At 39.1% G+C, this 18,127-nt stretch overlaps 1 protein-coding gene across 2 annotated transcripts in view; it reads right to left on the reverse strand.

Annotated features, from left to right (window-relative positions):
* Nucleotides 1-18,127, reverse strand: part of wdr11 (WD repeat domain 11) — a 112,624-nt gene that overhangs the window by 26,768 nt on the left and 67,729 nt on the right. For both annotated transcript variants that reach the window (XM_058385658.1, XM_058385657.1), the window contains exons 13-18: nucleotides 15,036-15,111; nucleotides 13,277-13,385; nucleotides 11,735-11,859; nucleotides 10,302-10,449; nucleotides 2,259-2,365; nucleotides 1,626-1,740 (exon numbers count right to left, since the gene is read on the reverse strand). In XM_058385658.1, coding sequence (XP_058241641.1) covers nucleotides 1,626-1,740; nucleotides 2,259-2,365; nucleotides 10,302-10,449; nucleotides 11,735-11,859; nucleotides 13,277-13,385; nucleotides 15,036-15,111 — 680 coding nt within the window. The remainder of the gene's footprint in view (nucleotides 1-1,625; nucleotides 1,741-2,258; nucleotides 2,366-10,301; nucleotides 10,450-11,734; nucleotides 11,860-13,276; nucleotides 13,386-15,035; nucleotides 15,112-18,127) is intronic.

Here is an 18,127-nt window from a genome sequence, read left to right on the forward strand (position 1 = left end):
TTTATTTAATAAATTCAAAACATCATCCAAATAAAGCTTGGCAATATGACAATATAGTATCAATACTGTGATGTGGGGACAGATCTGCGTGGACAGTCTGTGGATAGAACCACTTGAAGACTATCTCGCCGTTTTTGAACTGCTGTTGTATCAGTCAGCTTTTGTCAGGAAGGAATTACTGCTAAATGAACTCAGAAACTACACTGAGCTATTAGTTCCTCAAGAGCCCTTGGTTGCCTTTGCAGAAAGAATATTACATTATTTACATTTATATTATTTACTGTCCAGTGTCACCCAAATGAGGATGTGGTTCCATTCTGAGCCTGGTTCCTCTCAAAGTTTCTTCCTCATGTCATCTCAGAGAGTTTTTCCTTACCATCGTTACCTCAGGCTTGCTCATTAGGGATAAATGCTAGGCATAAATAGTAACTTAATAAACTTAAACTTCATCATTTTTTCTATGTTTCTATAATTCTGTGAAGCTGCTTTGAGACAATGTCCATTGTTGAAAGCGCTACACAAACAAACTGAATTGAACTGAAAAATTGAATAAGTTTGTCACTTTTTCTGAGGAACACTGTCATGATCTTAAACATTTTGTTAATAATAATAATTCCAACTTATAAGGAATAATTTTTAATTAAGATTTAATCCTAATGAGCAAGCCAGAGGTGACGATGGCAAGGAAAATCTCCCTGAGATGATATGAGCACGAAACCTTGAGAGGAACCAGACTTAAAAGGTAACACCGCATTATATGATTATAAAGAGCTTTTGAGCAATTTAGGAGTATGATCATCAGCATAATTTCTGACCTCTTTATAGAATTTAAAATAAATTCCTTCCTGCCAAAGCCATCAAATGTTTAATGAAAAAGACCCGAGTGCAAAACCGACCATGGCAACAATCCTATATATTGTTAAGCACTTTATGTATCCTAGAAATATCCTGTGTATCATTGTGATGTCGTATTTTTGCCATATTGCCCTCAATCTTTAAATATCTGGGTAAAATTAGAGCTAATAACTATAAGAACCCAAATAATAAAAATAACAACTATGAATAGAGCAACAAAACAACAGACCCCTTGCCTACACTTCATGGACCTCTTGAGTCTATTTTCAGAACCTCTGAAGTGATTACTTGATGATAACAAATCATCACAGATTCGTGATCATCGAGTAATCACGCTACTTACACTGATATGAAGTTTAATATCAGGGCATCAGATATTTCCTCAAAAATGCTAATTAGATTCAAAATGGTTTGCACTTTTATCCAGCCGTGACTTCATGCCATAAAGTTTCCAAATCATATTTTCCCAACATAAAAAAGTACAAAAAGTAGACAAAAAGAATCGGTCTAAACATCCTCTTAGTAACCAAGCCATTAGACAAAACAACACAGGAGGGTTTTGTCTTGTGTCAGTCAACCATCGCCCAACATCCAGAGCATAAAATAGATCAGAGGATCAAATGGAAATCTATGTCAAATTTGATACTGAGAAAGCAGTTCAGGCCAGTATCAGTATCAGTATCAGTATCAGGGTTAACATCAGCCTTGAGTCAGTCAACTATAAGGATTGTGTTTAGTTTAGCAAGAACAAAAGGAGAACTCAAGCTCACCTCTTTGGTGTCCCACACCTCAGCTCCATCAGTGTACATCACCAGTAGCTTTTGGTTGCCCTTTCCGGGAGCAAAACGGATCTTCTTTACCCATCCACGGTGTGTGGGTATTCCCCTAAAGATTAAAAAAAAAAACATACAAGCAAACAGACTATATTTTTCACAATTGACAGCATTTCAGTCCATCAATAAATGGAAGAAAATAGGACTGTCTCCATCATCATTCAGACATTTGTGATATTTATTTGAAATAAAATGACAATGGAGTGCAGTGCAAACCTTGGCATGTAAGTCATTTAAAAAACATTCACATACTACACCACAACTAGATTGTACACCACACAAACGCACTACACATTACGTGCAATAAACAGACTTTTGCAAACATGTAGCACAATCACTTTGCTCCAAAAGCAATTTAAGCAAACACATTCATAAAAAGAATCTTTTTTGTGTCTGAAGTGACCCCAAAATGCCACAATCAAGAATACCATGTTTTATACCTAGTTCATGATGCAATGCCTTATAATATGGAAAAGAGCTTTCTTTGTTTTGTTTTTTTTAATCCACCATCTCCTATACAGTTCTCCAAGAAAAGAATGTAACCTGAATAAATATTACACACATTCCTACCTGGATAGACGGGCTTTTAGGTCCCAGAAATTCAGGTTTCCATCTACATCTCCTAGTACTAGTGTGTCTCCCTTCCACGCAATGCAAGCGATGCTGCCCATGCTCCCCTACAATATACAACAGACTCATTTCAGTAAAAGGGTCTCGGAAAAGTGGATAAAATATTCTGCATAAATATGACAGAAAAAGATCATCAGATTGTCTCTGTCTGAAAAGTCATTTATTTATTGTGGAAAATTATCCAATATTGGATATCTGTGAGTCTCTGAACCAATAGGGTTGGGTGTCAGGTGCTATAAATATATAAACAGCACCTCAAAAAAAAAAAAAAGAGTTCAAATCCAGCTGGAAAAGGTAACAAAACCAGCTTAAAGAGTTTGGACTCCACCAGTCAGAGAGGAGGAAATTCAAGACCATTGGGACCCTTGCTAGGATGGTCAACCAACAAAGGAAAACAAGTAAGTAAGAAGCCTTTATTTATCACATGAAAAAGTGAATACCCCATCCTTGGAGGGTTAGGGTCAGACCGCAGAGTCAGCCATGATGTAGCGCCCCTGGAGCAGGAGAAGGTGAGGGCCTTGCTCAAGGGCCCAGCGGTGGCAGCTTGGCGGTGCTTCAAGAGCAAGACGTGTAATAGTCTGTGAGGTAACAATGGAACCCAGGATACTCTCCAAGCAGCCTTTAGCCTCTTTCATATGTCTAATGTTAATGTTCATGAGTTCACCACCAGGGTATCACTGAACAATGGTGTACATGGAAGGGCTGCAAAGAAAAAAGCAACTACTCTCCAAAAAGAACATTACTGCTGGTCTGCTGTTTATTATAATCAAGTGGACAAGATTGTAGGTTATTGGAAAATGTTTTGTAGACAGATGAGACTTTTTGGCCTAAATGAGAATTGTTATGTTCAGAGAAAGAAAACACTGCATTACAGCAAATAAACCTTATCCTATCTGTGAAGCATGGTGGTGGTAGTATGGTGGGCTGGGGGCCTGTTTGATGCATCTGACCCATGACAGTTTGCCATCAATAATGAAACAAAAAATACTGAATTCTACTAGCATATTTAAAGCTAATAAGTCAGGACATCTGTCTGTGAACTGAATTTCAAGAGGAAAAAGGGCCAATGATCAATCCAATGTCCTGACCTTAATCCAATACAAAAAAAGTGTGGAAGGACCTGAAGCAAGCAGGTCATGTAACAAAATACATGAATACTTCAGAGTTGAAAATGTTCTGTACTGAAGAATGAGCTAAAAATCCTCTAAGCCGATGTGCAGAACTGACCAACAGTTACCGGAAATGTTTAGTTGCTGTACAACGGGTTCACATCAGAACAAATGTTCACATACTTCTGTCACTCGCAGATCTTATCTTATTTTACAAACTTTCAAACCCCACTGTATATCTTGCAAACTCAGTCATGTATAGAAGTTATGTATTCTGTATTAAACTGCATTTGTGTTCCCTGCTACCCGTCGTGCACAAGAAGCACGGAAACAGCGTCTAGCTAGGAGGTCTGACATGACACTTGGTAGATCATTAATTCTTTTAGAATGCAAAGATCATAAACTGCACCGCTGTGGGTTTCCGTTTGTTTGTTTATTGCCGTCTTTTTTAACTCGGGATGAAAAGAGTAACATGCACGAAGAGGCACTGGTTCACCTCTGCTGCCTCTGATGCACTCATTAGCATGCACAAATGTGTCATTAAACACCGCAGTCACATCTGCTGCTGAGACCATTTCACTCTTCGTTATTAACTCATGCATCTATGCAGATGTCTACTTTTTGTTGTTTGTTGGATTTACTTGCTTTAAAATACTGCTACTACAATGTTCTTGTATAGCAAAGTTGTTATATTTTAAATATTTCTTTTGCATTTTACAGATCACAGACGTCTCACCAAAGAGGTGGTTAATGGCTCGTATGAAAGTAGACACTTCAAGATGGCTTCAAGAACGGGTAATTTTTCCATAAATATTTCTGTTTGACCTAGCCTTAAAGGGGCAATATATTCAAAGAAGAAACAGCTTTTTTTCCATACAAATGTTATACATCTTCTAAATGATGACATCAAACCGATTTCTGCACTCCGCTCTCCAAGTGCTTGTTTATTAGCATTATATTCAACCACTAAAATTATGTGTAAGATTATCCAGAGGTAAAAACGTCTCACACTGAAAGCCAACAGTGTCCTGACTAATTTTATTTCAGACTTGCGGCAATAAAATAGTTTGTTTCTACTGATTGACTGATAAGTCGATTTTCATTCTGCCATTCTTTTTCCAATCTGCCCCTGCAGCTTCAGATTCCTGGCTGTAGAGAAACCCAATGTGATCTTCTGCTCAGTATCTGGCACAGGGTTTGATGTGTTGTGAAATGCTTTTCTGTTTCTGTTTAGTTGCTAAGAGTGATATATTTGCTTGAACCATGCTGGCCATTCAACCTCTGTCCTGAGCAACAACCATGCCATAGTCAAAGCCACTGAGATCATTATTTTTCCCCATTCTGATCTTTGATGTGAAGCTCTTGAAGTGCATCTGCATGATTTTAGGCATTGCTGCCACATGATTGGCTGATTGGGTAATGAGCAATAGGAAAGTACATCACTAATTCATATGACCTAATAAAGAACAGCACAAGAATACTATTAAACTAGTCAAACGTCCGCATTATAGCTTTTATACTGTGCTTGAAATTCTCTTTAAAGCGTCTCAATGCAACTATTTTTATTTTCATATGCTTGAGTTGAGAGATTTCTGATTTCAGACTCCAATGCTTCATTAGATAGAAAGAATTTGGTCTGCTCCAGTTTTTCTTTATGATAACCTACTGCTTTTTCTTTATTTGAGCAACTATTGTTATATATAATTATTATTCTGTATTACATACAGTCGATAAAACCTTCAGGCATGCTGTCTGGTTTTTTATTACTTACTTACCTGCTCATCTCAAGACTTCTTTTCACAGTATGCAGAAGGATTTTATTGTTATACAGTAAGAAGCAAGATCTAATATAAAGCAGGATATGAAAAGAAAATCCTATACAAATGTGTAAATAAAAACTGTCAATCATTTTATTTTAGATATTTTTCTTCTGATATAATTGCACCTGAGACCATGAGGCTAGTGGGTTACTCAACACAAATAACGTGTCAACCCTGGGGATACAATAAGCTGACATTTATGCCATAAAGACATAAATACAGCTTAGTGGTAGTGTATCTGTAAAAATGGTCTTTAATGATTAAATGTTTCAGCACTTGGCTGAAAAGTAGCTTTCTATACTGGAAAAAGGAAAATGTGTTCAGTCAGATTTCAGAAACAGCACAATTTGATTTTGTTGCTTCTACTAAACTTAATTTAAACAAGTTTCTTGTAAACATAGTATTAATGCGCTTACGTCCAGGAGCCGCTCAAAACTTGTTTGTGTCAATGGAAGGCTAAATAAAGGCAAAATTTTGCAAATTTTTTTGCTAATCAGTCAGCAAAAGCTAGTTCAAAAAAATCAACCCACGATACCAACAGTGCCTTCGGCATGTGTTCAAAAGCTGTGTGATTTTGTGCCCGTTTCTTTGTTGTCAGATTGGTGGCATGGGTGGTCTGTTATATTATTAGCCCAAGCGTGGTGGCACAACTTTCTGTGAGGACCCTTGACATGGAATGCTTGGCTTGGGTCAGTTCTTTGTAAGCTAACATACGCTTCGTATTGGTAATATCGGTAATATTTTTGTGTGGCTGGAACGGATCATCTGCTTTTACATTATTTATTATGTATATACACTATATTGCCAAAAGTATTCGCTCACCTGCCTTGACTCGCATATGAACTTAAGTGACATCCCATTCCTAATCCATAGGGTTCAATATGACGTCGGTCCACCCTTTGCAGCTATAACAGCTTCAACTCTTCTGGGAAGGCTGTCCACAAGGTTTAGGAGTGTGTTTATGGGAATTTTTGACCATTCTTCCAGAAGCGCATTTGTGAGGTCACACACTGATGTTGGACGAGAAGGCCTGGCTCTCAGTCTCCGCTCTAATTCATCCCAAAGGTGTTCTATCGGGTTGAGGTCAGGACTCTGTGAAGGCCAGTCAAGTTCATCCACACCAGACTCTGTCATCCATGTCTTTATGGACCTTGCTTTGTGCACTGGTGCACAGTCATGTTGGAAGAGGAAGGGGCCAGCTCCAAACTGTTCCCACAAAGTTGGGAGCATGGAATTGTCCAAAATGTCTTGGTATGCTGAAGCATTCAGAGTTCCTTTCACTGGAACTAAGGAGCCAAGCCCAGCTCCTGAAAAACAACCCCACACCATAATCCCCCCTCCACCAAACTTTACACTTGGCACAATGCAGTCAGACAAGTACCGTTCTCCTGGCAACCGCCAAACCCAGACTCGTCCATCAGATTGCCAGATGGAGAAGCGCGATTCGTCACTCCAGAGAACGCGTCTCCACTGCTCTAGAGTCCAGTGGCGGCGTGCTTTACACCACTGCATCCGACGCTTTGCATTGCACTTGGTGATGTATGGCTTGGATGCAGCTGCTCGGCCATGGAAACCCATTCCATGAAGCTCTCTGTGCACTGTTCTTGAGCTAATCTGAAGGCCACATGAAGTTTGGAGGCCTGTAGCGATTGACTCTGCAGAAAGTTGGCGACCTCTTTGCACTATGCGCCTCAGCATCCGCTGACCCCGCTCCGTCAGTTTACGTGGCCTACCACTTCGTGGCTGAGTTGCTGTCGTTCCCAAACACTTCCACGTTCTTATAATACAGCTGACAGTTGACTGTGGAATATTTAGGAGTGAGGAAATTTCACGACTGGATTTGTTGCACAGGTGGCATCCTATCACAGTTCCACGCTGGAATTCACTGAGCTCCTGAGAGCGACCCATTCTTTCACAAATGTTTGTAAAAACAGTCTGCATGCCTAGGTGCTTGATTTTATACACCTGTGGCCATGGAAGTGATTGGAACACCTGATTCTGATTATTTGGATGGGTGAGCGAATACTTTTGGCAATATAGTGTATATTTCATTTGTTTTGCAATACAAAATTTCGCCTCAAGAACTAGCCTCTACAGTTAAATTTGTATGCAGAGGTTACACTGCATTGAAAATGGACAGTTATGTGAATTGCTGAAAGAGATGACAGCATCAGAGAGCCAAGTCTTAAATCTGATCGTTGAAGTGATGATGAAGCATTTCATGTTTGTGGATTTGACAAAAATAATGGGTTTTTTTTTGTTCACAAAATTTCGTTTATGAGCTGTGGTGTTTTCTTGTTAAATGTAAAGACCTTGTTTGAATCTGGCTAGCATCCTCATTTTCACTTGAAGTATTTAAATGTGAGGTGACTGTGAGTCAGATACCTTCTATAATTTTATATAATGATTTACGCTACAGACTGTCTAGTGATCTTTTAGAGTAACCTTAAACAGACAATTGAGAGTTGAAAACAGACCAGTACACAGCCTAGCAACTCGTTTTCAACTGTTTATGTTGCTATCTCAGCAACGCTGCTTGAACTTTCCTACCCAACTACTATATATATAAGAAATACACAAAAGACCTGAAACAAGCCTAAATAAACTGGTTACTGGAAACAGCTATCTCTGATGTATGGACATTATCCACCCCTGTATTTTCCCAGTTTCCATATCTGCAATATATCTAACAACGGAAATGCTTCTGTATATCATAGATACTGTCTCCACTTACACTTGGCCCTTTTAGGAACATTATTTGCAATCTATCAAAATTGCAAGCTTAGCAGCTGTGGATTATTTTCTAACTTGGCAACTCAGTAATTAAATGTCATGAGTATGAGACAGCATGATGTGATTCATGGCCTCTAGAGGACTTTTCCTGCAATTCCAATTTTGACCACTAGGTGCAATAATAACTCTATTGCACAACATCTAGAACAATGATCAGCTCAACAACACATCGTTTCTCTGTGGTATATATTTTTTTCTTGTAAATGAAGTCATCAGAATTTCAATGGAATTTAATATGGATGGTGTCTTAAATGAGGACTTGTGATGCCACAGCAGCAAGGTGAGAAATTTATGACCCTAATGGAGCAAATGAATATGGGAATAGGGCAGTGGTGGTTCTCTGTTGTTGATCAGAAGAAGATCAGGGATCAAGCCCAAGCACCGGCAAACTGCCACCTTTGGGCCCATAAGTGAGGATCTAAAGCCTCTCAGATTCAGGGGTGCTGTATCATGGCTGACCCTGTCCTCTGACCTCAACTGAGATGGGCAAAGCCAATTTCACTGTGCTGTAATGTATATGTGAAGAATATAGGCTTCTTCTTCTAGGATAAATATGGTTTTCTGAAAAGGAATAGGGAGTTTTATTCTTTGCTTGGTTGTTAGACAAGGAAAGCAAAAAAATAAAAAATTTGTTATATTAACAGCCTACGGAATGTGCCCTGCCCGTCATGCCACGGTGAATGAAAAATTGATAGCCCGGACACGTAATCTGCCTGTCCAGGGAGTACAGACTAGTGATTTGTCCACTCCTGCTGTGTGATTTATGTTAAGTTCACATGGCTGGAGGTGTGAATTGGTGTGAAAGTGGCAAGCCATTCACACACCTTTGCACACAGATGATATCCGAAATGTTGATCACGTCTATCACGTCTATCACACTCAATAAAAAAGTAAAAGAAGTGACAATTAGCAACTCCAAACTGAGCTGCTGAGGAGACTCGTAGATTGTTAAACTGTTAGAACATCTGTTCAGGGTGGTACATAGGGAATACGTGGAAAGCATAGATATCCGTCCTCAACATCTCAGAAATGATCAATCTCACTCCACTTAATCACACCGCATGAAAGAAGACGTGTTTAATCCGGGTTTGTAGTCGCAAAACCGCTGATGAGAATGCACTAAAGCGCTAAAGCTGTTGCAGTTTACAGTATGCGCAATAATGCTGGCGAGAACCGCCAGCCTGCTCTACATTCATGAGTTATAGAATAATAAAGTGACTTTACAAGCCTTACTCAAGAGGGGGCTGTTTGGTAGGCAGCATTTCGAGCACAAGTTGATGTTGAAGTAAATCTCTTTTCCTACATCATGAGCTGAGACAATAACTAATAAGAGTCACATGATTTGTTTGATGATTGGTTTAATTACAACATCCAGCAATCAATTCAAACACTCATTTATACTGAAACACTCCAAAAGAGCTGATGTATTTTCCCGAGTAGACTCTATTCCCTAACTAACACTCTGGGAAATGCATTATGGGCAGCCAGAAATATGTTTAAACGCTTTAGAGATACATTGACTCCAAATCGAAAATCTATTAACTAGAAGAAATTTGATTTCTCTTAAGAAAATGTGTTTTGTATACTTTTCCTGCTCTCCAAAAAATTTCACAAGATCTCCCACAAGATGTCCCACTTCTAATCCCAGGCAGAGAACCAACCCAGCTACTGGGGGCTGCACAAGCCAGTCCACTCTATTAGTCTGTCCCATGCCTCAAATCTTCTCTCAATGTCTTTCCCATGCCTCAAATCTTCATTCCAAAAGCCTTGCTGTAGTTTCATTTTGCTTGAGTTTCTGATTTTAGATTTCTTTTGCATCACTGCTTTATTAGATGAAGATTTTTCAATTTGTTTTGCTTTTTCTTTATGATATCCCGCTGATCTATTCATGAACTAGTATCACTGCTAGAGTAGCTCTTCTATGGGATCAGACCAGACGGGCTAGCCTTCACTCCCCACACGCTCCCCAATGAGCCTTGGGCACCCATGACCCTGTTGCTGGATCACTAAATTGTCCTTCCATGGACCACTTTTGTGAAGTTTTAACCACTGCACAACAGGAACACCCCACAAGACCTGCTGTTTTGGAGACGCTCTGACCCAGTCGTCTAGCCATCACAAGTTGGTGCTTGTACATTATTTATTCTAATTATTTTAATATTTGTTCTGATGTCATGGATTCGTTTGGATTCATTTCTATTCGCTGTGGTTCTTAACTAATGCATGTAACATACACACTTCTGAGAATGTCCATGACTTACATCAGGAGGGATTCGTGCTCCTTCCTTCACAGTGTTGCCCTCCACAGTGATGTGGAAGACCTGACCGTCCGTGTCAGTGAACACAAAATGCTCGCGTGCTGAGATGCCCTGACTCGTCTCGGCCTTGCTCTCCGCGTCCTGCAGCAGACTGAAAAAGAAAAGAAACACGGATCGAACACTGTTTAGACATCTGAGCTCTCTGCTCACTGTCAAATGTCATGAAAGAATCCTGAAGCCTGGAGTGATAATATCACAAGTGGGATTTGTGGTCAGAGTAAATCATTTCATCATCAGACATGTGCACATTTTTTTTTTTTTTGCTTTTTGCAATGTTACACCAGATAAATCTGATAAGATCTTACGAGCAGTGAGATCACGCAAAAGAGATTCCAAATATCCGTATCTGGATTTGAAGTTTGTTCTTCAGATAAAATATAAACCTTACCACTATTCCAGAACTACACCAGAGAATGATTTGCATTTAATAGCAATGAAGAGCAATGAGCGCTGAACTGAACTGGCAAGAATGTATAAAAAATATTATTTTTTCAGTCAATTAATTCACTTTTTCAGAGACCCCAGGGAAGATATGCTGCCCTGTGTACACTGCATGGTCTGCGTAGGCTATATGGAGCAGCTGCTCTGCTGGAAAGTAACAGAGGGGTGCTTTTTTAAAAAAAAAAAGAAAAAGAAAGAAAGAAAAAAAAAGTTGCACTGAAATATTTAAAGACACACCACACATTCGCAGAGAAGGGAAGTCAGAACTGAGACGACTCAAAAGGAGAGAAAGTAGTGAAGCAGAACGAACCTCCCTGATATCGAGCGAAAGCAACAGACATGCTGGTGAACTAAATACAAGGCCAGTGGACATGGGTTGCGCATGGAAGCTCAAGGGCAGGAGAATTTACTCTCTCAGGCTTCAATGCAACAATCAAATGTCAGACAAATTTGTAGAACAAAGAAGAAGAAGAAAAAACAAATAGTGCCCCTATTGCTATTTGTATTTGTTTAGAATATTTCTTCATTTCCGAATTTGTTCATGCTGAATATTTGTATTTGGTTCTAATAGATAGAATGAAATCATAATAATAATAATAAAAATATCAGTTGTGATTCCATACCAAAATTCAATATAGCAAATGCACCAGAGAAAATATCCTAACGTCACAATGCATTACAGGTCTTATATGCACACTACAGCGAATGTAATATGTGGACATTATGTTAATAATATGGGAGCAGTAGACAGTGGTTGCTGAGAGCTCTACTTTCAGACAGTGAAATGACGGCTGTACATTCAAATTCATGCAGAGATTGGCGAATGAATAATGCAGCGTGGGATAGAAGCTGAGAGCACACAAATAATGAGAGCAGAGACACAACAGATTACAGGGGCCGGTTGCTAGCTACCAGGATGATCTCTGAGCTCTGACCTGATGACGGAGGATTCGACACTGCTCTGCTCAGCGTCCGACAGCGTGGTCTGTCTGGCCATTGCCTCACGCGCTGCCATCTGTTTCTTCTTCAGACTTTTCAGGTTGTGAGAGGGAGACCACTCCTAAACACGTACATATACACACAAACACATAATCTTCTGAGGACCTTCTGTGGACATGCAGTTAATTAATAGACACAAACCTAATACTTTACTTTTGCCAAACAAAAAAGGAAACCTTTTGACTCTTAGTTTTTGTTTTAAAAAAAAGTTGCAGTGAGGGGATATAAAACACACACAAAATCAAAGTCGAGGTAATTGAGGTAAAAGTGAGGTACATTTTTCTCATGTAGCATTTAACTAGTGAACTAGTGACTTAGGAGTCAGCAGAATGTAACATCATAAGACTAAACAAACCTGAACGAAAATAATTCTCTGAAAAATATTACAGAGTTTTCTCAAACACTTTCCATGAAACCATAAGATTCACACTGACTAATAAACACTAATCTTTCATGCACATTATTCTCCTGGACTTATTTATATCCATTTTACCTCCTGTAAATTAAACTGAAACTCTTGGGATTCTTGTACATTGCTAATTTAGTGTAGCTTTTTCCTGGATTATTATACTTTTTAGAGCCCAACAATCAGAATCTGAACAAAAGTTTACTTGAAACAATATCTGAAAGATTCATTGATCATTTTCCCCCAAATTTTCTCCAGATGGTCATAATTCCCACTCACAATGCCAGCTCTCGGAGGAGGAAAGCGCTATCTGCCCTCTTCCGAATACATGAGCTCAGAGACACTCATGATTGGCTAGTGTTGTTGTGATTGACATGGAAGAGAGAGTAATGCCATACCTCCTACACATACCTCCAACACCTCCTAGATGCTCAGCCACAGATGGCTGCTGTATTGTCAGGAAATTGTATGTTCGAATGCGTTTTTGTTGTTGTGGTACTCGAAAGCTGCATTTTTTAAAGGCCCCGCAAATCATAGAATGAAGTTAACCAGCTAGAACTTTGTTTTTCTCAAGCCAAAATAAATCAACAAATAAACAAACACCACGTCTGATCGTGCCTTTGAACGCATCAGCAAAGAGCTGCAATGCGCCACGAAACACCCCGAAAGAGCCAATGAGCAGCGGTGGGGTTAGAATTCAGGCCCTGATCATTAGAGGACAGCGGCGTACATATCTACCCAGAGGGTGCAATCAATATGGAAATGAACAGGCTGTAATCTGGGGAGAGGCATTAATTATTCACATTATTGTGGTGCTTATTTGCTGGAATTCACTCATGTTGTTACACTGTTTACTGGCCCTGCGGTAAAAGCTGAACAAAAAAAAAATACAAAGAAAACAAAAACACAACAACAACAGCACCAACTCTGCCGCTCTTTATGAGTTTTGCTGTCAGATAATGAAGTCGCTGTCTTTGCTTCCAGGTTTCCAGACAGTTTTCTCAAACTGATAATAAGAAGTGGGTGCACACAGTTTACACAAATTAAACACACACACACACACACACATTACCAGTGCGGTAACTGAGGGGAAGTTCTTGGCCATTTCACGCAACAAGGTTCCTGTGCGTACATCCCAGAGTTCCAGGGGTTTGTCTCTGAATACCACCACCAGATACTGCCTACAAAGCAGGCCACACAATGACACACACACACACACACAAGTTTGTTCAAATTAACACATTTTCATGTATTTAGTGTATTATAAGGTCACAAATCAGACCCTTCTTTATAAGGACATTTATATAAAGGATATAGACAGTATTTCTGTCCGCTCCAAGATTAAACAGAGTTTCTTTTTGTGATTGTTGTAGACAAAAAAGCTTGATTGTGCTGCAGCTTTTTGCAGAATCTGCAACGCAACTTGAGTTTTTTGTGTTTTGCGAAACTGCTGAAATTTCGAGCATAAGATTCATTTTGTAAACTCCTGCCAGTGAAAGCACATGTCATTACTTTCTATGTAATGCTCCTCTGCAAACACCTCTAATCCTTCTATCAAAGCTCCTCTGAATAACACAGATTTTGCTTGATTTTGAGCTCATCACTGCGATTGCAAAATTGATAAATCCTAGAGGGACTGTCTAAACTCATTTTCATGTATTTACCATATTATGAAGCCAAAAATCACAGCCTGCTTTATAAGGACATTTATATAGACAACATACATCTCTGGGATGGATGGATGGATGGATGGATGGATAGATAGATCTGTCTCTCACATACACACACACACAAAATGATTTACACACTGTCAAGTAATTAGAGTATTAGGAGGTCAAAAGCCACACCCTGCAATGAAGGTCTTCACAGGAAACTTCCAATGGGGGTAATTAGGGTTAATTAATCTAATCCTTACTCTAATGAACTTTTCGGCTCTTGTAAAATGTGTTTTAATTAAAATGAGAAAGTTTTGCTTGTGGAACAGTCAAATGTGTCCATTTTCTTATCCTTTTGGGGACATAAGTCGAAAACGATTGCTATTATTTATAATTCTATATATGATTTATATTATTAAAAAAATAATAGGAAGGCCAACAGAAAGTATGTAAGAGACATATTTAAGGATTTCTCAAACAGACGAAACTAACACTGTCTATTATTTTTTTAAATTCTGCCCTATTTATATTTAAAAAGAAGATTTTTTTCAATAATAAAAAAAAGCATGAACTCCAATGAGTTAAAGGTTATTGGCTCAGACTTTTAGACCTTACACAGCTGAAACTTCAGAAAAGATAAATTACTTTCAGAAACACTCAGAGGCTTCATACTATATTTATTGTGCGCTGATCCTGCGATGAAGTCTCATCTAACAAACTGGGTAGAGTTGAACATGATCATCAGGAACTCCGTATTAGCAGCCATACATAGCATCCCAGACCCTGATCTAACCTCTGCAGTCTTTTCATTACAGAAATCAATCAATCTGGATCAATTATTACAGGACAGATGCTTAACTCCTATAAGTCACTAAGGATCGGAAACGATTCACCGAAACCCAAATGAAGCAGGAAAGCCTTTTGTGACAAATTGAAATATGCCAAACAATGACAAAAGGTTGAAGAATCCATCCCCAGTGTCAGTTGTGACTTGATTAAAATCATGTCTGGGTTGCCCCCTCTCTCTGAAATACTCCACCGTGTATGTCAAGAGTGAAATGAGAGACATTAATCACAAGCCAACTCTGAGGAGGGAGCCTTCGGCACCAAAGTCTCCCAATCGTCCAGGAGGGATTGAGGGAGAATGAGAAAAGTGTGTTTGTGGGTCTTGCTCACTTTAGATGCGACACTTTAATCATTTCGATGGCTGGCTCATCATTGCCACGCTCGCCTCGGAATGCAAAGCACCTGCCTGTGAGAGAGAGAGAGAGATAGAGAGAGATAGAGAGATAGAGAGAGAGATGGGAGAGGAAGAGAGACATAAGGATTCAGGATTTCATTTCTGAGATTAATCTTTTAGAACATTTATTACAATGCTTAATCCATTATAATGATAATTAAGGTCATGTCACACAACAGCTACCAACCAGGGAAGGTGAAAAGGTGCTTCAACTGAGACATGTGAACCCAGTTCAGGAAAAAAAAATCTTTTTAAAATCTGTTGGAAAGCCTTCCCAGAAGAGTGGAGGATGACAATAAAGCTGGATTAAATCTGGAATATGATGTTCAACAAGCATATATACACCGATCAGGCATAACATTATGAGCACTAAGAGGTGAAGTGAATAACACTGATGATCTCCTCACCATGGCACCTGTTAGTGGGTGGGATATATTAGGCAGCAAGTCAACATTTTGTCCTCAAAGTTGATGTGTTAGAAGCAGGACAAATGGGCAAGCAAAGGATTTGAGCGAGTTTGACAAGGGGCCAAGGGGCCCACTGGATCAGAGCATCTCCAAAACTGCAGCTCTTGTGGGGTGTTCCCGGTCTGCAGTGGTCAGTATCTATCAAAAGTAGTCCTGTAAGTTGCAAGGTGGGGCCTCCTGCTGCTAACATCTTGGTGCCAGATAGCACACCTTCAGGGATCTAATGGAGTCCATGCCTCGATGGGTCAGGGCTGTTTTGGCAGCAAAAGGGGGACCAACATAATACTTAGGCAGGTGATCATAATGTTATGCCTGAACAGTGTATGGCGATGGTGCTCAGGTGTCCACATATTTTTGGCCACATAGCAGGCTAAACTTCAAAATAAATGCTTCATTATGTGATGTGATGAGAAGGACTGCATTTCCTAATGGATCTTAGGTGTGTGATCTTTCTAGAACCCACTTACCTTTATCAACTATGAGCTCACGTTATTCAAGGAAGGAACAGATGTGTAATACAGACTGACACAAACAGCGCAAAAGATGCATTTTGTCTCAAATGGAACACTAATTGGACGTATAAGCCGCTCCCCAGTCAATAGCAAATGACGTTAAATATATGTTAAATGTATGCTTTATTCTTTAACCCAATACTTTGATATAAAAGACATTTTCAAGACGTCTTGTCCACTGGAATGTCATCAGACATCTCGGAAATTTTATCGCTCATCCTTATAGCTCCGCCCCTTTTCCATTACATAACCCTTGAGCGTTGAGAGCATGAAGTGTCCAACATTCTACATTTTGTTTTTTTTTGGGGGGTTAAAAAGTGCATCATCCTGGTATTTGAAGTGTACGTCTTGTTGGGATTTTAGTGTGAACACTACTCCCACTATTTATACTATAAAACAGAGTAAAATAGTGCATTAGTATATGATTTGGGACATGTCCTGCTTTTCTATCCTGTTTAATATGTTACACATTGTGTCCCAAATCACATACCACACACTTTTTATACTGCAAAATGGCAGAGAATAGTGCATGAGTATGTGATTTGGGACGTACCTACAGTGTTCTTGGGCTAAATTTCAGAATGACGTAAACGTTAGCTCAAATAAAACCCCGTTGTGAAACACGCTTATTATGTTTATTCTGGCTGGTGCTGTATTTTTGTTATTTCTCTTACAATTTAATGTTTGTCTGTTGCTTAGACATCACAGATGGCCATTGCTAGACAAAACATTTCAGACATCAGAGACGAAACAAAAAAAGAGCAAGAAAGTATTTCTCACTCACCAATTTCTCGTATTAATGAGAATTTCAATATAGAAGTCATTGGGACTCAAACTTCCAGGATGCCATGAAAATATATGACGCAATTGAGCTGAATTATGGAAGAGACTCAGCTCAACTAGTTAGCAATCTAGCAGATGGCACTGATGATGGTATCAGCATGAACGCTGGAGCTTTGGAAGCTGATCTGTTAGTACAGATGCCTGAGGTGAGAGTGCTGGACAGACTAAACGACTAAAGTGCTGCTGCGCCTCTCTCATTAGGTAGAGATGAAGCAAGGGCATGAAAATCAGCAGGTAGGGAAAGTAAGTATAAACCAACATGTCGATGAAACTCAAAGCCAACTCATATAATAAATCCTGAGTGCAACTGAAGATTGTGTGTTAATTATAAATAATAATCAGCAATTCATTCAAGATGGGCGGAATTTACTTCTAGTTTTTCATGCAAGGCTTCTATATACAGTATGCATGATATGTATTTCATAAGCCGGGAGTTTATTACTGCTGTGGATTAAGTCACGTGAACATCAACAGGACTGCAATATTTCATCAGGATAAGTTGGACAAGACTATTTAAAGAACAGAAGTTTATCAAAAATGTATCACAGATTTTTTATGAACAAAAAACAGGAAGTGTAAGTATGTGAATAAAGAAAAGAATGCTCTACAACAGCAAAAAGATTTGATCCCTTGTGGTGTTTTGGATGTAATACAGTCTGCTCAGCCTGAACTAGATCAGGAAATAAAAGCTATAATTCTGATCTGTCGTCTTATGCTCATTTTTGGATCTCGAATGTCTTCAATCTGTAGCAAGAACAAAAGACCTTGCTGTTCCAATACTTTCGGAGGGAACAGTATATGGAGGGGGTAAAAAGTCCCATCACGAAACTTAGTTTTATGAGGTTCTATCTATCTATCAATCATCATCAAGAACGAGTCCACAGCATACGCCGACATGGTCAATCAATTTTTATGTTTTTTTAATGATCTGACAGAAGAAAGCTCAAAGCCTCAGTTATGGAAAGCTGGAGGAAAATAAAGAAAATTTTATCTGCAGATGTTTTATGGATGCTCAGTGAGACTCATTACACATAAATATACAAAATGGGGCTGGTCTTAATCAATTTTATTCACTGGTTTTAGAAAGTCTTGAGTGTAACGGACAGATTAGCAAATCTCATCTCATTTTAAGTTCTCTTTATTTGTCACATATACATTACTTCACAGTGAAATTCTTTCTTCGTATATCCTATTCTTAAGGGTTGG

This window comes from Hemibagrus wyckioides, linkage group LG03, assembly GCF_019097595.1.
Source record: "Hemibagrus wyckioides isolate EC202008001 linkage group LG03, SWU_Hwy_1.0, whole genome shotgun sequence".
NCBI classification, from domain to species: domain Eukaryota; kingdom Metazoa; phylum Chordata; class Actinopteri; order Siluriformes; family Bagridae; genus Hemibagrus; species Hemibagrus wyckioides.